Raw genomic sequence first — 24,865 nt, 5'->3', positions numbered from 1 at the left:
ACGGTCGTGTTCGTCGAATGCGATCTCTGTCTCTTATACACATCTAGATGTGTATAAGAGACAGGAATTATATACCCCGACGACAACAAACTAGTGTAGGCCTAGGCCTAAGTACAGTAGAAAGTACTACTAAGCCTAGGCTTTTGTTGTAAAAGTTAAAGTCCATGTACAGGATGCGCCATAGGCCTATATAAAAAAAAAACATTTTGTTTATTATTATTGGTTGGCCCGAGACCTAGGCAGGCATGCCAGCTTTACCGTCGAAAGTCCCAAGATTCGACGATGACGTCAGTGCACGTTTACAAACGCCATTGATTGGAATAAAAAACGACGCGCTGAATTTCGTTTTTTTTTTTTTATGAAAGATAGAATTTATTGAACATTTATCTATATAAAAACAAGATTAATATTGTATAAATTGTATTTTTAAAGATTCATATATAATTCATATTTCAATTGGTAGACAATAAATATTCAGTAAGATATACTAAAAACGATTATTAATTCTGAAATGTGCATCAAATCTCAGCTGTTATTAATCAGTATGTATTATGTTAACGTCATCTTAAAATAATAATTTCAAATAGGCCTCGTATATAACAAATAATCGTAATTAAAGTTTAGGTTCCCATGATGTTAGATGACGTATTGAATATGATGCTATATTTTTGGCTCTGACTTCATTTAACGATGGCCCTGGCCCTGTCAGTAGTAATGACAATATTTGTAGATTTGTAGAATATACAATGTAGTAAAATAGTAGGCCTGCTATTATTTTGAGTGTACAAAATGAGAGTAAAGATTAAAGAAGTAGTAGTAGAACAAGAAGTATAGGAAGAGGAAGAGGAGGAAGAAGAAGAAGAATAGCCTTTTTTTGTTTCATAATAATAAATGTGTTGAGTATATTGATTATGCGACGAGGTTTTTATTTTATGTTTTTCGGTGTGATTTAAACATGCCAATTCTCAGAAAATATTTTCTAATTATATTATATTACCACCTTTTTATTACATAGATCTTTTTCAAAACATAACTGCTTTTATAACATTATATAGACCCATTAAACACAAAAAGCTGCTCTGGCTTCGGGGGCTTCGTCCCCGACCCCACCGTGGCCCTTAGGCAGGCTCCTGCATCCCACGCCCAGAGAACCCCCCTTGAAATGACCTGGCTACGGGCCTGCTACAGGCCTAAATAGAGCTATGAATAAATCAATCATATTCAAGTTAAAATTTATTTTACTCCTTTCTGTTCGTAAGTTTATAGAGGACTTCCAACAAAATACTACATTGTCAAAGCTGGAATGCAGACAACTGGAGAAGCTTACGAAAAAGGCATTTTAAGTAGAAGCCGATGTCAACTTTTTGAAAACTAAATTCATGTTTAAATATATAACAGAAAATCCTCAGTTTCAAAGCTAGCAACTGTCACATGGCGAGAGTGACTGAATCCGTCTATTAATTGCATCGCACCGGATAAGCTCATGTTTATGGTGCAGTTTTTATCTGACCTTATTTGACCTCAAACCTGAGATGACGAAGTGTTGATCATCACAATCATTTTGTTTCTTTCATTAATTCAGAAATTTGATCAGAACTGATAAAATAAATTGGATTTGTTGTTTTAACACAGTAGAAACACACTGTCTGAGATAATCCATTATTAAGTTGATTGCCCGATGATAGAACGTAATATTATCACCTGCAAATCACCTGTAATGTCACACTAATGTAGTAAGGTGATTTCATTAAGTGATTTTTCCTTTTCATTGCTTGATGCAGATCAATTTACAAGTTACAATGCAATTACATCATCAACCTTAGAAGCCTGTTGCCTCCTGCTGTACATGTGATTTAATGTGGAGATCTTGTCGAGAAGCATCTAAGGAAATATCATTTGTGTGGAAATTATTTTGTTAACAAGAAAAGACATCTGTGTACGTGTGAAAACATTGGAATGTTATATGGGCAAAACAAAGTAGTGAAGCGATTTGTCAAATAAAATCTATCTTTATGATTCTGATGAAGGGTAACCCAATAAGTCCAAAATTTTTTTTGGAGTGAGTGCCTTTTGGCAGTGTTTGGGCAGGACACAGGAAGACAATCCCCATCTCTTTTCCGAAGAATGAACTTTGTACTTTATCATGTTTTGTGCATGGGCCACATTGCACATGGAAACAACTGCGTAAATGTCTCATCTGAACGGAAGTTGCACCTGTATTTCAGCTCTCCTTCAGCTGAAAAAAGGATTGGAAACGAACCAAAGGCAAACAATCTGAAAGGATCGCCACACACATAGTGCTACTGACTGACCTGGCTGCTCACTTAAATTATTATATTTTTTACTGTACACATAAATTACGCTAGTATTTAACAATTAATAAAATGTCTCCAACACAATAAATTAATAATTGTGTTATATCACAAGTGAATGTCAAAGATCATCTTGCTGTGAAAAGATGTATCCATAAAAACAATATTTAATTACAGTACTGTACTGTACACAAAGTGTGAATCCCATGGTGATTTTTCACTTTGGTCTTTGGGCAAGGCATTTTACTCCACTAATATAAATTTGTACCTGGTGGGATGTAAATGTTGTGTGTTGTATTGTTTGGTTTTAATTTGCATAAGCCTAGGAATACTCTCCATGGACTGGTGGAGGTTAAACATTGTGCATACTGACTGCAAATATTGATGATTTCAAATAAAAATAAAATTTTATTTTTGACAAAGTAGCGCACCTGCCGCCACGAAAAAGTGGAAATTTCAGAAAAAATAAAAGTTTCTCTTTATTTTATTACGCCCTCCACTGCCTTGAAGTCTCCAATGATAAGATATGTATATTTTTTCCTGATCATATAAATTTGAAGTATTTAACCATTCTATTTTACATTCACCAATAAAATTTAATTTTTATTTTCTCCTCCATCTGGATGATTTTGGCAAAACTATTTGCTAAATAAAAAAAACAAAATCTTAATTTCATTCCATTCCTCCTCCGATAATCTTTAAAAAATAGGCACGCGAATCAAGGAATAAAAAAAGTCTTGACTAACTGTTAATATATCCACAGACCTGGCAGATCACATTGTGCATAGTGTTAATATATCCACAGACCTCGATAACAAAAGTAAAGTGTTGTGAGGTCAGAAAGCCTGATCGAAAGCCAATGTCTGCCGTTTATCATCCATTCTGCACACATATGGCCAAACAGCCGGTTAGAAAATGCACTAAAATTCAACAAAAACCATTTTTAATCGCACAACACTGTCGCATCACCTACCGTCTAGCAAGATAGTCTTATTCCAGCCTTTTTAGCTCATAAAAAAAAAAATTTCCAGTAAAAAAAAAAACAAAACAAATAAACTAAAATGCAAAACCTCAATTTCAGACATTTTGGGTCGTTCAGGCATGGCCAACACAATCATTTTTTTTATTTGGCCTTATCATAAACAGGATGGCTCTCTCCTCACAACAACCCACAACACTGCAATAAAGCTATCCACTTTCAGGCCTGCCTTTTAAAATACACTACATATTTTATGTTTCCTAAAATCTAAAACCAAACAATTAATAGCACCTGAATAACAGATGGTGTTGCAATTGAAAAATTAAATTACCTGTATTAGTTTTTATATAATTTTACACTCTACTTATAACTTTTTTACTACATCTCAGAAATGCATTTTGAGTACACAAACCCTATTCCAGTTTATCATTGATTAGCGTGACGAGATATGTTTGATTTGAGACTCTCTCAACCATAAATTTGGATGAATAATATCATTAAAAGACACGCTGGTGTAAAAAACCTACAGCGTTTGACTGGAAACCAAACACAACAATTTTTTGCAAGGATAAAAATAAATTTGTAGAGAAGCACGTGCTACAAATATAAGGCTTAAATGTGATGTAAAAAAAGTACATGTCTATGGCCATGTTTAATTTAACATTGTATGGCAAGATTAAGACATTTTTGCAGGATTGCCAATGAAATTATGTGGAGGCTTCTTGCTTTATGCACTCTTTAAATCCATACTTTTATATGTAAATCGTTAATTATAGGTGTCTAGTAGTTTTTTATCCCTTTTTTGAATCATTTTAATGTGCAATATATCTTTGTATGGTTTTTTTATTTGTGTAAATTTTTCACAATTTAGCCACTGGCTAAAATGTCAATTTTTAACAAATCCTTGAATAAAATGAATGAATACTTATTATTACATAATTGAAAGACTCAAAAACAAAATTTCATATGAACTGTGGTACACATTGACATTAATCATATTTGCTCAGTAATAAATTAGAAACAAAACCGTCCAGCAGGTCATTAAACATGAAAAATGATACTTGTTTAAATTTCACAATTGATTTTTGCTTAATGATACTGTAGACATTAATTGGAATATAAAGTATGAATATATGATAATATTTTTTTATAATATGAATATTTGCAACTTACAAGAATGCTTTAATTTCACATGTGAAAGATATAAATCTGCAAAAGCAACCTAAATCAAACCCACAACTGCCAGCTATGTTTGGGGTTTACATCAACTAATAGTGTCCAAAATTGTATTCATTTTTTATATAAAAAAATAATATAATTCATAATTTATTCAAATCAACACTTTTATAATACTGTATCTACAACATTCACAAGTGTTTATTTTCACTTTTATCTATATATAACTATCATAATTATCATCAACAATAACATTTACTAAAAATTAAGTAGAATTAAAAGAACGCATGACTAAGCAATAATTTGCAAAAACAGTAAAGCAATCGAAGAATGTGTTATAAAAGTGGACAATAACAATCATAATATTACAAGAGTGTTCTGCATAAGGAAACTCAATCGGTATATTTGACTTGAAATGACATGGTATCGCAATGAATACTCAAAAGGTCCCAAAACATTTGCACAAGAAATTTATAATCATAATCAAAATAATGAGCTATTCAAAAACATCATCTTACAACCAGAGCCTTGCAGGCGTCAACGTTCCTATGCATGATACACGACTTTTAGAAGTATATATACGTGTGTATATATGTCTCTTATACACATCTAGATGTGTATAAGAGAATACATACTTATATGTATGGTTGGGTCAAATTTGTGTGGTGGTTAAAAAATACAGGGAGAGTCTTTATGGCCCAAAATAGTGATTTCAGACTACATTGGTAATGTAATTCGACAGGCAAATTACAGTAACATTTTTAGCAAATTTCTTTGGCATAGGGCCTAGCTACGTATACAGTATTTTCATTTTACAGTACGTAGTTTGGAACGATATCGGAAGTGGGGGTGCTGGCAGTGGCCTGCTATTAGGACTACAATTTATTTGAAAATATCTTGGGTCCAATCGTCCACAACAGTTGGGCCCAATCGTCTATCACCCGAAGTTTTCATTACGATTATCAAGAACGTACACGATCTATGCCCTGGGCTAGGCTTAGCTTGCTGTCGTCACTCTGCTACGTATACTACACTACAACCGCATAACAAAGAAAGCGACCCACGTGGTGCATTCTTAAATATTACACACATTATTTAATTGTATTAGACGATAACACGATAATATCATTGATTGAACGATCTAACTAGGCCTACCCTTGCATCGCAGTAATACTGAACTAGGCCTAGCTTAGGCCTCATGTTTTTGTGGAAAGCTAGATAGTCGTTATGTACCCGACAGTCGGCTGCCTTTATATTTTCACCTGTTTTCAGTTTGCATTCAAAGGGTACATTGCTGCACAGCCTACTGTCGGGGATATAGTACCTTCATATGACTACTCATACGTATACAACAGAAAAAAACGTTGCATGGACTAAGTGAAAAATGGAGATCTAAATGAAGAAACGATGTATTTCAGCAAGTATTAAAACATTTTAGTTTTATTTTAGGCCTTCTTCAAAATACCTATGCCTACAGCAGATGATTTTTTTGCCGTAAAACCAAAATAGTTTCATCCATGCCGACATTCCGGTCGGTTAGCGTGAGCCCAGACTGAATTCTGCAGAAACTTCACATCGATTTTCGCATCGTGATGTAAAACAAAATGTCGGAAAACTTTTCTTTGACGCATGCGCATTTGCATAAATGTCTACACACACACATACACACTACACACAATAAAAAACATAGGAAATAGCAAGAGTGATTACATTACATGCATAGGAACTAAAAAAGCTCTGTAACTAATTTCAGATGTTACAAACACTGAAGAAAAAAAATTAAAAACCAACACTTGGCTACTTCAGTAAGTTCAAGTTACGATTTATTATAATTCCATTTTTTAGTCCAGCATTTGTTACATTAAAAAAAAAACCATAACTAACATACCATACAGTATGTAAGAAAATGTATTAAAAAAATATTGTGATGGATTGATGAACTGGACGAGGGCATACCAAAACACACTGCATCTACCACAAAGCGCTGTTCCGATAAGGTGAAACTATCACCTGCTGGACACCACCCACAAGGAATACCCTGGAATATACTTTATTTGACAAAAAATGCTCCACAACAATTTTATTTGACAAAAATACTCTATTACTTAATTTTGCCTTTGTTTTCCATTCCACTAAATGGTGTGTCAACAATGCTTTCCCTTCAGCAGTGAAGAGAGCGAAAGTTTGCTATGTTAGGAAGCACTTTCAGGGAAATTTAACATCTGAACAAGTTTTTGTGATTAAGAAACAACTTGTACTTACCAGGTAGAGCACACGGTATGAGTGCCCTGTTAACTTGGCTACTTGTACTAAAGAAGGATACTTCCAAACCAATATTTGATTTTGTGAGTAACCGTGTGTACTGACCTGAAACAAAATAAACAACAATAATAATAATAATAATAAAACAATCATAATTAATATGTCAGAATTAATGTAACACTTTACACAAGTCTCAGAGTGCTTCACTTTCATGTTCTAAATGTAGTAAAGAATGTCATAACAATGACATTCAATTAGCTGTCATGTAGACACAAAAGTTTTACATAAATTACATTTAAATATTTCAATTCCACATACTCCATTACATCCAATCCCAGACTAAAGGACTCAGGATGACTGCATTTACAAAGGCATTGAAATGAATGTGTAATAAAGTCAACTTGTGGGAGAGCCAGGTTAGCAATCTCTTTAAGGTGGCAAGAAATACATCACCCAGAGTACACATGAGATTTAAAACCTACTTTCAAAAGGTTATTTTCTTGTGGATTTGAAATAACAGATCTTATATCTATTGCTTTTCAGAATTCACTTATTTATTATAAGCACTTTTCTCACATTGACAGTTAATCAATAATATATCATTCAGAAGATAACCAGCTGTATATATCTTCAAAGAAAAAATACTGAGTATGAATATTATATTTGAATGAGCAAACACGTTTCATTGACAGTTCCCCTTTACGTTAGTTATATCCTACAAAAGTGGCAGACGTGATCTAATTGCACAATGCAGTAATTCGTTAGCAGGTTGATAACATGCAAAAACACAAATTTTAGCCATACTGCAAACAAATCTGTGGATATACATTGAAAAAAACCTGAAATATAAGACAATATGGAAAGTAGGATGCCTTCCTATCTAAAAACCAGAGGATCCACTAATTAGTCTTAAATAAAACAATTGAATTGAATTTGAGATTCAACGTTTCGATCTATTTGATCATTTTCAAGAATACTGTGGGAAAATCTCACCCATCCATATATGTTTACAATATTTACAAAAGTATAACCAAAAGCAAATAAAAACCGATGAATCAGATTAAAATCAAGGTTATAACTAGCCAATTAAAAACGAGGTAATTAAAAATGAGGTGTGTCTTACATTAAGTATATCACTTATTATTGTGCATAAACAATGAATAATCAACAATTTTTCAACAATAGTATAGAAGCCTGGGAATGCTGGCTGAATGAAAGTCTCATGACATGAAATAAAAAATAAGATAATTCAGTGAAATAAAATATACAGTAGAGAATGCTTTCAAGAAAAGCTTTTCCTATCTACATTTGTGTATATATTGGCTATTGGCTACAGTATATATATATACATATTTATATATGCTTGCTTCCTGATATATAGTTAGTTTATAAGCAACAAGAAACAATTACACATGAATTAATTTAGAATCAAATTTTGAATCAGCTCTACTGTACAAACAAGAGCAGTTCTAAAGTGCATATGTGTGCTATATAAATCATATTATTATTACTATTGTGTATTATGTATAGTGATACTATTCTGATACTTTTGACTCAATATCTGTTCTTTTTATTATCTGTGAAGCAGGCTTTCTTTATAGCATTCTTACATGACAATCGATGTTGCTTTATGTAAATTGTAATACAATTTTAATATTTGTGATAAGTATGTTATTATATGTACAGTATAATGTTTCTGATCAAGAAGTTTTAATGAATAATTGTTTATTAAAGTACTTTAAGGATGCAGCTTTACTATATTACATTATCATATTAGAGAATATAACGGAGCGGATTAAAATGGGCGGGGAGAAGGCCCAGCCCCCCCCCCCTCCCCTTTTTGGAAGGTCAAAAAATAAGAAAGAAATATAAAAAAATGATCGCCCAAAATGCATCAGAGTTTAAATAAATTTAAAATAAATAAAACATTATTAAAAATAACCAAAATATATGATTCTTAAAATACTTACACTATAAAAAATTGGGGATTAGTTCATAACACATAATCAAATTCAGAATATAGCATATTTATGGTACTGCTTCGCTCATAATACTGAGAAGAAATAAATATGAGCCCCATTGGTATTTTTGCCAACATCACATATGAAACAAATAATTAATTTCAGAATATAATAAACTTAATGGCATTTCTCTACATAAGTATGTTGAGGCGGGGAAATGAAGTAGGAAAGAGAAGTGGGGGAATTGAGGCGGGACACTGAATTAAAGGGCATGATTTATTGATTGGAAATCTGTTAACTCGCAAGTGGGCAAGATGCAGACAACTGCCCGCTTGTTGCTCAACAGCAATTTGGTTGCAGCCTGCAAAAATAAATAAAAATCTCCATTTTTTTAGCTTGTCTGCTATGTTTGGCTAAAAAACCCCTGTTTTGGCTTCACCAAACAATAAGGCTTGCCATCACAAAACCAGCATACTGTCACTAATTGAAAAAGTTAGTAATTAGCATAAAAATGTTGGCGGTATTGTATACTTCAATACAGAGAAGCTGTTATTTTACTTATAACTTTGGCAAGAATTGACTAATCATTTTTAAGATCATAATGTTGAGAATATGAATATACTGGTGCTGCTTCTGCCATGGCAAGCCCCATATGTAAAAGGTAATATTAAAAATGAGCCAAAAGTGTACAAAGGCAGTGCATGAAGGTTTAGCAAACACACTGGAAAAATACAATTTCACATAAAACATGCGCAAAATCAAAAATTCACTTCAGCCATTTGACCCATTTTATGTACACATCGGATACAACCGGAAATACATTTGATAAGTTAATTATGGGCAAGTGTAATCAATTTGCCAGCTGAAAGTGTTATATTGTCTCTGTAGTACACATTTGTGGACAATATTAATGGCTAGTTTCACTTAATAATTGTAATAATCAACAACAACAAAAACAATAATAAAGAAAGAATAATAATTTCAAACACCTACATACCAATTCATTATCATGCTTAGACCAGGACAGGTTGCAGACTTGTGAGCCTGTGTCTACTGTCTGTAATGGCTGGCCTGTTAGTGTATTCCAAAACCTTATGCAGCGGTCAGCAGTACCTCCGCCAGAAGCTAGTAAGCCATGCTGGTGAGGAGACCACGCAATGGCTTTAACAGCTGCTATATGATCTGTGTACTGCTGGACTGGTGTTACGCTCGAGTTGTTCCATACAAACAACTGAAAGGGGGAAAATTTTATAGAAATATTTTTAATATGTCTTGAAGAGAAACTCAGTTGCATTGGTAGCCAAATTTTTAGACAAATAGCATTTTTTTTAAAACTAATATTTCAATTTCATAATACCTATTATTTTATATAAAGTCAATTGTGCTAAAGAAGGTATAATGTATAATGAATATTAATATGTTATGTTACATGCAATTCTATATCTGATTACACTATGCCTTATTGTAACATGACAATATTACCGTAAATGTTTTAGTTAGTTTTAATGCGATGTTAAATCAAAGAGTGGTGGTAGGCAAAAAAAATATGGTTTGGTGCGCTGTTTAAACGAGACGTGTACTGTATGAATGCAAGCCCATCAAAATTTCAAATAGATCATTCTCATAGGCAAGACTTTTTTATTTCTTGTTTCACGAATTTATTTTATTAAAGATTATCAGAGGAGGGCGGAAAAAACAAAACAAAAATAAAGTTTTGTTTTCTTATTTAGCAAATAGTTTTGCCAAAAACATCCAGACGTAGGAGAAAATAAAAATAACATTTTATTGGTAAATGTAAGTATTGTTATAATGGCATGGTTAAATGATTTAAATTTATATAATTATGAAGAAATATACATATCTTATTTTTAGAGATTTCAAGAGAAAAACTTTTATTGTGTTTTCTGAAATTTCTATTTTTTTCGTGGCGATGGGTACACTAATTGGCAAAAATGAAATGTTATGTTTATTCCAAATCATCATTATTTGCAGGTGGCGGGTTTGCTAAACAAGGTATAAAAAGTCTTGCCTTAACAATTAATGATTCACTTCAAACAAATTCAATCAAAGGATGTCTAGAACTGCACCAATGTGTCTTAATATTCAAGGAAAATGATGACTTAAATAAAAACTCAGTTTAAATAAAACTGAATAAGATTTCTAGGAAATAAGGATAGAAATCTGTCACTGAATCCAAAAAATTGGAGGCAAGTATTTATTTATAAGCAAGACCTTTCAGCAAAGGTCATCAAAAATCTTTTCTGATGATTAAAAGTCTCATCATCATGATGGTTCAAATAGAGTATTGCATGACTTGCATGATATATTTCAAGTGTCCAAAAAAAAACTACTTTCTCAATTTGCACACGTAATCAAACAGAGCACTTGCTAAACAAACATGATATTCTTCAGAAGATTGAGCTTGCCTTTTTTAAGGTTTTGAATCTAAATGCAGAAAATTATAAACAGAAAGCAAATTTGTATTGCAGATATTTAGATTGAGCAGGAGATGATTGATAACAATATCTCTTTAAAAAGTGATGATGTAATTTAATCTTGTCAACATCATCATCATTTACAAATGTGTAAATCATCCATTGTGTAATATGAAGGAAAACAAAGAAACCGGTGAATCTGTCTACATGAGCACTTAGGTTTACATGTGCTATATCTAGATGTGTATAAGAGACAGCCCCCCTCCCCCACACCCCCACCAGGGCAATAAGCTGTAACGCCCTATTACAGGTTAATTCAGAAAAGTTTACCGTTTCAGATTAAATTTACCATTACACCTCCGTATGACTAGTAAACGTTCAGTTTATCAATTGTTTATACAAGTGGCAGCTTACAGCCCTGATTAATGCTGGGCTGAGAAGCATTGTTTACATACAATTTCAAAATACAAGGGAAATACACTCTGGCTTTCCATAAATTTTACATTAACAACATCCATGCTTACATGGCAGAAGATCATCGTGATGAAGGTGTTTAACTGATTGGTGTTAACTGGCCTTGTAAATGGTATTAATCGCTATACGTTATTGCTGACAGCTTTTGGTGATGCTGATTGGCCGGAAAAATTGGGGAGCCCTTCCACAACCTTCGGGGACTGCAATGCAGTACAACGATTGCACTGAATCACTGTAGTGACAGCGTAGCTATTTTAACGAAACCAGGCTTAACTCCAAATAACAGATCAGTAACCGTGATGATCTATAACGTTAACTCTACACTGCCGCTACACATTCTTGATGCAAGACAGCGAAATACAATTATTATATTTGCAGAAATATTCTGAATTATAGCAGTAGTAGTTTAAAATTTTGTTTTTGTCAATTACATAATACATCTTTTTGACAAAGGGTTTCAAAAAAAGCAGCAATGCGTGCTGTTTTTTCAGGTCAGTTCTAATCATGTGACTTCCTGGTACAACAGATGTAATTATCGGAGTCAACTTATTGTGCAGACGCTCAACTGAAGATCATTAGAGTTACTTATCTGATAGCAAACGGCCGTGTAAACATGGCTAAGGATAAACTGTAAGCCAGCAGCCAAAGAAATGACAAGACTACAGTATATCTCTATAAAAGGCAATGATGAAATCCCTTCAACGTCATCATCATTTACAAATGTTTAAACCATCCATCGTGTAATACGAAGGAAAACAAAGAAAATTGTGAAATTGGTGTAACAAAAAATATTTGAATCTGTCTACATGAGCATTATTGTTTACATATGCGTATATAATCCATCAACAATAGTACCAATATTTACATGTGTCTAAATCATTCATTATTTACTATCAGCAACATTATTTACATGTCAGTACCTTCATCCATCACTTAACATCATTATCATAGCTTCCATATTTATTCCAGACTTGTCAAGCGCAGCACTGCCTTCTTTTATTATTTTACTTGCCTCTAAGTGCCCACCTGATTTTGTGCCAAACAAAGTGTATGATTGTGACGAAATGTTAGTATCTTCTTTAGGATTCTCAGCACTAACGATTTGTTAATTTTTTTTTAACATGGATAGAAACATGTGTGACCCCTGATGTAACATTTGTGTTAACCATTCTTTTTGTAACACGCATGTTAATCATCCTTGTAACATGCATGTTAATCATCCTTGTAACACGCATGTTAATCATCCTTGTAACACGCATGTTACAGCAGTCGTCGTTGATACAAGATGTGCCTGCTTTAGTTAAAAAAACTTTAAAATATAGGCTTTATGCCTGTGTACCAATATTTACCCTATTATCGTTTCCTCCTGATGCTAAATGTTGATGATCTGGTGACCACTTAAGTCCACAGACTTCCTGACGATGCCCTGTAAGTCGTCTATCCGCCATCAGGCTTGAATTGCGTAAATCTCGTTGAAGTATAACACGATCCCTACTTCCCGATGATAACATGTCACTGTTCCAAGCTAACGCACCTTTAAAAAATAGCACAAATAATTCATCTGAAGATGTTGAATAAAATGTGACAAAATAGTACCCCAAAAATGACCACAAGAACAAATAAATCAAAATTTAATATCAAAAGAAAAAAGAGAATGTGTCATGTTATGATGTCATTATTAATGCATTAGTTTGTTTACACCTATAAAACAACATAAATGGATATGATGACTTGTGTAGTAAGATTTACATTTGAATGCTTGAAAATATATTACCTAGGAATGCTTTCTTGGGAGAAGTGCGAATAAAATTCAGGTAGTATTTAAGCCACTTTCACAAGATAGATTAATATATGGTAACATTCTGTTATAACTTCAACATGTAAGTCAAAATTTGTTCCCTAGATATATTCAGGTATTTACTTATTTAAATTGCATAATTAATGTACCTCAGGTTTTAGTATATATTAGACTTTTAAAATAAGTAATTTTAATTTTTAAAATACTTTCAAAACAAATTACAGGCGACATGTTTTTTAATTTCTTAGCCTTGAATTCAAGAATAATGTATTTAATTATTTTTAATCTACTTACCAACTCTTGCAGAATGACCTTCTAAAACATGAATTTTTTTCTGAGCTCCTGCATCCCACACTTGTACAAACCCTTTATTAGTGCCCACGGCAACTAAATTTCCCTGAAAATAAAAACATCAATCAATCAATCAATTAAATAAATCACATAGAATCAACCATTCATATGGGAAAATTTATTATTTATTAATATTACCTTGCAAAATAATTGAATTTTAAACTTTAATTCAATTTATACTGCATTGAATGGTAATTTGTAATTAAGTGGGATTCTAATGCCATACAAACAAAGCTGAAAGGATATTATTTGTTCTAGATAAAAAATAATACAAAAACTAAGAAATATTTTGTTGTAGAATATAAATGAGTTTCCTTGAAGGGTTTTATTGCCCACTAAACAGAGTGCAGCATAATTAATCTAATAACAAAATCTAAAGACTATCAACTGACCTAGTTACAGTATAATATCATATAGTATTATGTATAACAAAATGGTATTGAAATTACAATTTATGTAAAAGGTTTTGGTCAATGAAAAGCATGGAATGCATAACAGAAGGGTACAGAGAGGAAGAGGATTAATGATTGGTGCAGCAGTAAGTGTGGATTTTCAAAATACTAATGGTCGTGAGTGACATCGCTTGTTTTTGGGCAAGATAACCAAGAGTATAAATGGGTACATGGTAAGGCGTGTTAGATTTGGAATGTGGAGTTGGTCAGAGCTGAATTACAAACTAGGAACTGCTCCCCAGGAGAAGAGGAGCGTGTACTGTACATTGTGTATTTGATTGAGTCTGTATCCATATAGCACATATAGACTTTACAAAACAAAAGTCCCACAAACATAACATATACATTACTTAATGAACCTAAACCAATTGAATCAATAACGCTTTTAGTCATGATGAATATTCATGGCGACAAAATCAATTCTGTGACAGGAACTTCAATACATTGATTTTAGAGCACTTTAAAACTTTAAAAATGAAGGAAATACAAACACATGCAGTGTGTGCATAGAGTAGATGATGCAAATTGCATACACACAACCATGTGCACTACAACCACACAACACTGATCTCTACTATGATAGCTGGATTGCTCATTGGCTGGTTTTAGTAAAGCCACTGACACCATGTTGGGGAGCCCACAACTTCACAAATACATCATCACAGCGCAAGAATTTTGAGTCGGTGTGACGATCACCAACAACGTGACATTGCTTGTGCTTTTGAAAAAGCTACGCAAACAGGCATGATGAGTGGTTAGAAGATGTGAAAAAATCATTTTGTAGGATTTAAATTTGAATTTGAAAAAATAATAATTAAACAAATGCAAACTTGTCTACAGTTGTATTTTTTTTTTTATTTACAATAAAAAACCAGCATGCAGTCCATCCACCAAAATCAGAGAAAATTTGGGAACGAAAGAATTGCACCACTGGCCATTAAATAATCACAATGTACATCAACATAATGAATGAATGAATGGATGCAGTTGCAAGGAAAAGCAGCCACAAACATTTTCATGCTATATAAAAACCATGACAAATCTAGGAGCTTGGGTTTTTACACCATTAAATAGGCTTGGGCTCTTGCATATGGTGTCGGTGGCTTCAGTTTTTCCTGCACAGTGAATGGCTAATGAGCAATCCAGCTAGTATAGTAGTGATCAGTGCCACATACACAAGGCATACAACACTAAATACACAACCATGCACCCAAAAACAATGCATGCACACACACATTCATTCTGTTTTTTCAATATCAACACAAGGCTATGCACCTACTAACATACAAACAGCTAACTACAATAAATTTCAAAAATATCATGAATATTCATAAAATGAATATTCCAATCTCATAATTATAAATTTATGTCAACATTGCAAGTAGTACAAGTAACCTACCCTTTCATTCCAGGACACAGAAGTGACAGTGTCTCCATCAACTGACAGATCACACAATTTAGTTACCTGCACAAAAAAACAAAACAGATAATGAAACATCATTATGACATACTTTTGAAAGACATCAAAGTGGAAGTGACAAGCATAACGGTAACATGTCATTACTTAGTGAAGCGGAGAGAACAGGAACCGAAGAAACAGAATTAACGCAGAAAGATGAAGGAACAGAACATTAACAAAAATAAGACGCAATCCAAAACGTTAGTTTTAAAAATCCTAGCAAAACTCAATCCCAAGAAGTTATTAATTTTCAATCAAAAATCATTCTAGATTTATCAGATAATCTGAGAACTTGAAATGGTAAAGACGTGGGAGCTGTAGGTGCAACTGTTGCAATTATGGCAATTATCATTAAGGTTGGGGGTACAAGCCCTTGCTGTCAACTTTGCTTCCATTTTTGAGTAAGATATTTTTCCTCCATCTCTCTCTTTCACCACCCAGAAGTATAATGAGCTCCCTGTAGGCTTAAATGCAAATTCACTGATTACTAGATGCATTACGGAATACTCCCCATGGGCTTCTATGTGTTCCATATGTGTTTGATCCAATGATGGATCCAATGATGGTGTTTGATCCAATAATTTTGTGAAGAACACGGTGGCCGAGGTGGGTATGATGAGCTACATAAAATTTATTATTATTATTATTAGTGTAATGTACTTCCTTGGTTACCATGGAAGTTGTGACTGACCTTGGCTTTAGTTTGCACTAATCCTAGCACGAAACATAGCTAAGTATAATTATCACCACTACAAACTGAAATATCAGTATTGGTTTCCACTTGATAGACATTACATACTTATTTTACACACATTCAGCAAATCCAATCATGCAGAACTCCTTTTATGAGGCATAAGAGTGGAAAGTTGATCAGGTAGAACCCTCCATGTTTTATAATCTAAGCAAATCTCCTTAAGAAGCTTGTGCAGTTGTTTTTGGTTGGTAGAAAATTATTAGTAGTAGGGTTCAGTAGGACTGAACCATACTACCACTTACCTGACTTGTACATGCACTCCACAAGTAGACACATGTGCCAAGACCTACACTTAAAATATTGGTGGATGACCAGTCAACTAAATTCAAGTAAAAGTCGTCTTGTAGTTCCGGAGCATCCAGCACCTTAAAAGGTATTTTTGAGATTTTCCTTATCGGCTTCCTTGGAGATCTCAATAACTTTTGACTGTAAGAAAATATTAAAATCTCTCAGAACTTGGAAATCAATAATCATAACAACAAATTTCTATCTTTTTAATTACTCTACAAGTGTAATTAATTCGTATTATGGAATTTACGCCCACAAACCTTGTAGTTATTAATATTTTTGTTATAATAGAACATTTTTATTTTTTGGTGACGTCACACTCAAAATATAGTTAACATGCATACGTCATAAGATTACGTCACCTTTTTCTGGTAAGGCAAACTTTCCCGGCATGCTTTTTTTATGGATGAACACCGCTGCTTTGCACATGGATGCCTTGCCTAGCTAGGCTACAAGAGCCGCATTGTTAGCATTGTATAATACCTAAACAAGGTACGTCTGCAACTGAATTTTTTTTCTTATTTTAATTTATTTCTTTTGAAAGTGTACTTTCTGTCACATATAATTGCATTGTCTACTTAGGCCTATTCTTACTAATAAATAGCCTCACCGCCCCCTGCTACAGAGTTCATCAGTAGGCAAGGCAACAGAACGTGACATGCCATCCTTCCCAGGTTTTCATGTAACATTTGCATATTGTTGGCTAACCAATTTATGCTGTACTTAAGATGTACAATAATCATTTTACTACCCGACAAATCCCGAACTTTATTCATGCATTACATAAATAGTTTCACGTTGCCGTACTCCAACATCACTGGTGCATGGTAACAACCAACTGACTGCAGAGCATTTCCGGTCACACATTACTTTCAATAACCCCCTTCCACCCCTAGCTCCGTCACCTCTGGGTATAGAACCATACTATTTAATGAAATTGCCTACATAATGGATTTAATTATAATTTAGGTGACTGGCAGCAGACTATCCAAATTATAATCAAACAAATGTATTCATAGTGTGATTTAGAAGCCTACTGTACTTATTAATTAATTAATTTATTACAGTATAATCCAAACCTACACCATCTATACACCGATTTAGCTAAATTTGAAATAAAAAATTCCAAGAACCTGGCAACTATCACCAGAGCACATCCAGAGGCCTAGGCACTGTTGCAAAATAGACCCGATAAAATGGTATATATGCAGATACATCAATTTTTTTTTTAGCACATTCAGATTTAATAATTCGTCCAATATGGAAATAGCAATAAGTACATTTTCACATTTAGCACACAATGTAAATGAAATTTCAAACTGATTTTTAATATTTTCATTTACAGCTTAAATCCTCCAAATATCAGTTGTACTATGTTGTTATGTGAATGGCATCAAATTAAAGTAGTTATCATATCATATTTATTCAGGATATTAAAAAAATACTAAAATAAGATAGTACAGTACATTTACATTTCAAGTTAATTGCATTTTCTTTTCAAAATTGAATTAACAAATAAAAATACATGCAATTGCATCATAAAATACAGTACCTATCAAACTCTCAGGTTAAAAGTAAAATGAAAATTATTTAAAAAAAGGGAACCTCAAATAGAATTGTAAGTAATGACATCAACACATAGATACATATCAAATTCCACCAAGACTTACTCCCCCTCTCAACACATACATTAACCTGATGGTCCAACCATTATTGCTCAATAACCTAAATTCACAATCTTGATGAAATAAAAAAGTACTGGGTAGTTTACTTTTTCAGTAGTTGATTTTTGTTTAATCCATACTGTACTATTTTCATTTTTCACTTCAACATTATATTAAATTTGAATGTTTTATGGAAATATTATTATAATTATCATCATACAGGCCTAGCACGCAATATCTACTGTACCCAAGCGGAAACAGCAAAACAAATCGTTGTTTCAAAGTGAATATAATTCTTTGATTATAACGGAATGCCTTTAAAAACCAATCTCCTGTATATTACTGTACAACCAATCACAGAATTGAAATCCCTGGATGATTAAAATTGGAACAGGTATTAAGTAGAATATGGGCTAATAAACATTATTTTGGAACAAACACTTGTACTGTATCCAGCAAAATCACTATGGACATTTAAACAAAATTCTAAGCTTCAATAATCATAATGAATAAAATGCAATTACATTACAATCATAAATTAATCAACAGTTGGTTCTAATTATTAGATAGGATATTAATCAAGCATTACACTATTAAAAATATCTTTAGATTCCCTTGTGTCTCTGATCAAAGATGATTTCCGATACATTAAACAGCTCATATATTCAACCTGGAAGAATTTACATGCAATGCAAATTGCTGGAGCTGCTGGGTTTCAAATAGTGATTCCTGATTTCATAAATAAAAGACTTTTAAAATCATTAACTTAAACAAAGATTTTGAATTTTTAACATGAAGAGGTATCTTCACAAAGGTCATATCTTTATTAATCATTATTTCATCCTCTATTAAAATGTAAACATCCTGTAATATCTATCTTATGATTGTCTTTGATTTGTTCAATAATATTTATTTTGATTTTAATTTTGACATTTTTAACCAATTTTTATGAAATTTTTAGATGTCTTTCTGTTTGGATTTTAATGTTCTCGTATTCCGTTTTTGCCAACTAAAGATTCTTTTTTTTTTTCGTTTTTTACGAAAGACAAATACAACCAGACGATCATACAACCTCATGTTTACCGACATGTGTATAATACTGTAGATATTGTATCATTCATGTGAGGACCCATTAATAACATTTACTGCTAACAAGTGCTTCACCATTACTGACAAAGCTCCACACATTATTACTGCTATGATGAGTGCCATTGATTTTCTTCTACACGGTTTTCAATACATATGACTTGTTTTGAGAAGCGACCTACTAAATAATAAATGAAACCAGTGAGGCACTAAGTAGACCAAGTAATTAATGGAATTAGAGGACAACAATTAAGAAATACAAATTACTGATGCTAAGTGCACCTTATATTAATGAATATTAATGATGAATATTAAGAGGCAGTAACACAGAATCAACACATAATTATTTTTTAGCCTGCATTCATCCTGTATTGTTTCGTTTTATTGGCTGTGCCAAGCATATCAATGTAATCATGCCGCCGCCATTTGGGCAGCAGTATAAACCATTACTTACTCTGCTTACAAAAGTTAACATGACAGACTTGTTAAATGATACACAACAGGCAACCTCATTTGGAGACTATCTTAGCCTAGATAGATTGATTGAATTTGTTCAATGTAAACACCAAGGATAGCTAAATCTAGAAGACTTATTTCCAGTGGGGTCCTTCTGGTGGTGATTGGGCAGTACACCGGTTTTGATAAAAATTCATGTTTAAAAAAAAAATATATCACTCAAAGCTTGGTTATAAATGGAATAGGTTGTAATTTGGAGTGTTGTAAATTGGAGATCTGACTGTTAAGAACATGGTGATAAAGGAAGACAAATGTCAAATACACTATTGGTAATCTACAATCTAGATTGATGATAGAGGGCTCACTTGTAAACATATGTGTGTTCTGAGAATAAGGTATGAAGCCTGATGAAGTATAATAATGACAATGATGATAATAAATTGATAACTACAATGATGATGATGATGATTATAATGGTTATTTTGGTAGTGATAATGAGGACGTTGATGGTGATGATAATCAATAAATACATAGTAATAGTTTCTCAGAATTGGGCTTCTAGGAAGGAGGAAAAATGTGTATTATAAGTAATAATTGTAGTAGTTTTATTGTTATCTTAACAAACTCAATTGATCCATATGTAAATGTTTGTCTTACCTTTTGCTTCCAACAGGTGAAATAGAGTATGGAGATGAGTCAGCATTCTGTGTACTGGTAGGCTTGTAAGCATGTACTTGATAATGGAACAAATTCTTGGGAACCTTTTGTGGTGTCACCATGCGTCTGTCTTCTGACTGAGGGTCTTTTATAGTGTCAATACCAGACCCCAATAATTCATTTTTTAATAGACAATGGTATGCTAATGTGTCTAGAAAATAATAGAAAAATCAAAACAATTTGAATCATTAATAAACAAATAAAAAGTACTTGATATTTAGGAGATGACTGGCAATAATTGAGTACAGTATCTAACAAGAAAGACTGATAGGGAATCATCCCTTTTCATGTAAATAATTAAACGAAATGGTAAATTAATGAAAGAAATAACTATAAATATATCTTCTAGTAAAAAAACAATGTATGGATATGTTTACTTACTTTTTTGTATATTCATTTGTATGATAATTACACAAACAGCTTAAGGTATTTGATAGTATAGTACATACTCCAAGTAATGCACGCTATTGTGTCGGGATTCAATATTTTGACATTAATTATGTCATCATCCTTATCTGAGATTAATCAGTGGACCTTTCGGCTTAAGGTAGTTATAGTTGTAATACTGTTACTCTTTGGGATATTTTTTATATACATTTCTGATTTATTATGTTTCAAAGTTCAATGACTGTTAATTGCTCACCAGATTTAATTTTATTTTCAATTTTTGTTAATGATTTGCAAATGAAATAATTAATAGAATTATTGGTACTAACATGAATTACCATTTGTGGCAGGGACAGACGGAATCAGTCGTTTGTTGAAAATATCAATTTTGAGACAATGTCAAAATATTGAAAAGCAAAGTCTGAGCTTCATAATAGTGAAAAGTATTACAATCCAACTTTTTGTTACTAAGTTATGTAAAAAAAAATCTTCAGACTTTTCATTGGCAGATCTTGGGGGGGGGGGGGGGGGAGGTGTCAGGGGGTCCTGACCCCCCCAACTTGGGAAAAAAAAATTATCTGTGTACCGGTACACACATAGGCCTATTTACTGTAATAAGAATGATAAAAAATTATGTGACCGTTTACAAAAGGGGAGAACCTTGAATTTCGATTAAAAGACACTTCAGAAGTCCGGAAAACTCATTTCTCGCCATCTAAGAACCAAAAGTTTCCTGGGGAGGACCCCTGACCACCGTCTTATTTGGGGTTCATCGATTTATTGAAAAAAGAATATGTATGCAGCGACTCAATTTTTGTTAAGTACTGTACATACACACATAGTAGGGCTACTAGTATTTACAGTAATAAGAATGAGAAGTTTACCAGACCGTTTTCAAGCTTTGGAAAACCTTAAAATTTAAAGCTCATTTCCTGCCATCTAGTGATCAAATTTTTCCATGGGAGGGCCCACGGACCGCCTTCATCTTTGGGATTATCCAATCATGGAAGAAAGAATACGTAAACAACTCAATTTTTTAAAATGTACGTATGCACACATAAATAGGCCTATTTGCTGTAATAAGAATGAGAAAGTTTACCTGACCGTTTTCAAGAGGGGGAAAACCTTGAATTTTGAAGAACTTGAAAGTCATTTTTAAACTCAGAAGTCTGGAAAGCTCATTTCCCGCCATCTAAGAATCAAAATTTTCCGGACCCCCCTTTTTTTGGCGCTTTTATGAAAAAAAGTCTGACTCCCCCCCCCGCAAAATGTGAACCTAGATCTGCCCCAGCTATTCGTTCCCTACTAGGCCTATTTTGTCACATCTTCCCCAGCTTTCAACACCATACTTTCTAGGTTTGTTTGCTGGCTTGTGAGCATGCGCAGTTTAGATTTTTAAAGCATCCTATCACATTGACCAATCACAGAGCAGAATACAGCGCCGTCGTTAAGGGCCTTTCAGGTTTGATTACAACTTAAGAACGCATTGTAATCGGCTATAATAAGGAGCTAGTGCCTCAATTGTCCAATAAAATAGGAGTTTATAAAATAAGCTTCAAAATGATAGTAAACATGTGCCACTTCCTCTAACATATGAAGCATGTTGTGGCGAAATGGTAAAGTTGTCGCACAGTCTAGTATTGAGTAAATGAGCTATAAAATATGGAAGCTCAAAAAATTGATAAAAAATCCAAATTTGTTTTTCACTGTAGGTCAACAGTTTAATGTCTTATTAATCATGTCCCAAAGTATTAATTGTGGAAGTGGTTAACAAATTGTTTATTTAACGTTATTTTTCATTGTTCATTCTATTAAACAATGTATGCACAAATAACTTTGAAAGGCAATTACTCAAAATCTTGTTTATCTTGACTCTAAGAGTACTGTACTTTCATTTTCCAATAACTTAGGTTTAAAATGTCCAATTTGAATGAATGACCTCTCATTTTAAAGATCACATACTCGGGTATTTGAAAATACCAATAACTTGAATTTCAATTTTTGCTACAACTTAGCCATTTTGCCACAACATGCCTCATATGGCAACCTACATGGCGCTGAAAAAACTGAGTCTAAGTGCGAAAAACGGACCGAGTTTTGTTGATTCGTAATAAAGATGGCCTCGCAAAATGTCATTTTTTGGCTGATTTCAGGTTAAATGTGGAAAAATAACAAAATAGACTGATTCTTTAGTCCATAAAGGTTGGTTTTATTCAATAAAATGAATAATGATTTTTTTTTTACTTTCATGGTGTTGTTGTATTGATAGGCCTGTATCTCCATTTGGGGTTTAGCGACATACGACTGATTCCGTCTGTCCCTGCCACATTTAGTAAAACACATACCTTTACCAGATTCTACATTGTTATCTCTGGGTCTCTTCATTGTATTTGAATGCTTGTTTTTCTCTTCAATTGTGTTAAATCCTACATGCCAATTGGTGGCAGCTCTACTTGGAATAAATCTGAAAATATACACACATAAAATCATCTTATAAAAAGTAAATAAACGAATAAAAAAAAAATTACAGCAAACACATAGTAAATTGAATTACACTGATGTACAGTATATGACATTTAATGGCTTAGTACTTAAATGGTCATTTAAATTGGTAACAGAATTGGTTTATGAAACCTCATTAACAGTTTGATATCTGTGATCCACATTAACTCACCTATCACCATATCTGTCTTTTGTAGGCGATGCTGCTTTACCAGGTGATAACGGCTAAAAGAATAAAAAATACATGAATAGTAACTTCTTAATGAATGGCCAGATACATTTTTTTTCAAACACTAAAATAATATTGAGCTTAACAAATTTTCCATTGCTATACATGATCTGTGTACATAGAGGCCCTTTTAATCAACTCAACACCAATCATGACAACCCTCCTCAGAGCATTATGAGCATTGCTGACTATGTCAATGCACTTTCTTTACTTTTATATCATTAATTTCATCATTTTCATACAGTATAATGTGGACCACACTTACCACTTTAGTTGGAAGTCCAACTGTGCTCAAACCATTCTGTTGTCGCAGCAATCTATTCTCATAGTCATGATCCATTTTCTGTTTAAGGAAAACATTGCAAATTAAGTTGATGCTAAATAACATTTGTTAGAACAGTAGAAACAAAAAAAGTACACATTTTAAGACTAGTGCATGGAGTTGAATAGCTTGGTGGTTAAGACGCTTCCCTTCCGATCCCAGGGTCCTGGGTTCAATTCCTGTCATGGTAACAGGATTTTTCTCACGAACAAAACAACTCCACTCCCTAAGCCTTCAAATGAGACTTATTTTATATAGAGCATTTTGTGTTTATGTTTGGCATATCCTTGGCCAAACTGTGCTTGGCATATCCTTGGCCTTTGGCCTAAACCAGTTAATTATTAATAATAATTATTATTATTAGGCCTAAGTACCCCCTTATATTTACAAACTTGTTGGAGCTGGACATTTGAGCAGTCTGATATGGAGGTAGGGCCTCAATGTTATACAGTGTTCTCCCAAGCACCATAGTTGGGACTGACACAAAAAAAGTAAAGCTATGGGTAATGAATAAACATGTTTTATGCATAAATATACAGAAACTGGGCTTTAAATACTGTAAATGTAAATTTTAATAAGAAAGTAAAAATTTACACTTGACAATATTCTGGTTACTACTGATATAAACTATAATAATGATATAATACCTATGCCATGGCTAGGGATATGGTATCATATCTTATCTTCTGTTTGCTAAAGGTACGGAACAATGCATCATCAAATATAATGCGGCCACCTGTGTGACGTCATTGTTCATGAGTTTGTGAAATCGCTCTCTGAATGCAGTGGAAGTTGATGGTT

At 33.1% G+C, this 24,865-nt stretch overlaps 1 protein-coding gene across 2 annotated transcripts in view; it reads right to left on the bottom strand.

Annotated features, from left to right (window-relative positions):
* LOC117115440 (fizzy-related protein homolog) overlaps positions 1–24,865 on the bottom strand; it is a 40,270-nt gene that overhangs the window by 11,203 nt on the left and 4,202 nt on the right. For both annotated transcript variants that reach the window (XM_033259237.1, XM_033259238.1), the window contains exons 2-11: positions 24,008–24,085; positions 23,686–23,738; positions 23,357–23,475; positions 20,565–20,775; positions 16,656–16,839; positions 15,600–15,665; positions 13,692–13,794; positions 12,949–13,133; positions 9,688–9,921; positions 6,730–6,834 (exon numbers count right to left, since the gene is read on the bottom strand). In XM_033259237.1, coding sequence (XP_033115128.1) covers positions 6,730–6,834; positions 9,688–9,921; positions 12,949–13,133; positions 13,692–13,794; positions 15,600–15,665; positions 16,656–16,839; positions 20,565–20,775; positions 23,357–23,475; positions 23,686–23,738; positions 24,008–24,085 — 1,338 coding nt within the window. The remainder of the gene's footprint in view (positions 1–6,729; positions 6,835–9,687; positions 9,922–12,948; positions 13,134–13,691; positions 13,795–15,599; positions 15,666–16,655; positions 16,840–20,564; positions 20,776–23,356; positions 23,476–23,685; positions 23,739–24,007; positions 24,086–24,865) is intronic.

The sequence above is a fragment of the Anneissia japonica genome, unplaced genomic scaffold (genome assembly GCF_011630105.1).
Source record: "Anneissia japonica isolate Jap-2015-1 unplaced genomic scaffold, ASM1163010v1 scaffold287704_len1198815_cov201, whole genome shotgun sequence".
Lineage (NCBI taxonomy): Eukaryota > Metazoa > Echinodermata > Crinoidea > Comatulida > Comatulidae > Anneissia > Anneissia japonica.
The sequence above is the reverse complement of the archived record's forward strand: the minus strand, read 5'-3'. Positions and strand labels throughout refer to the sequence as shown.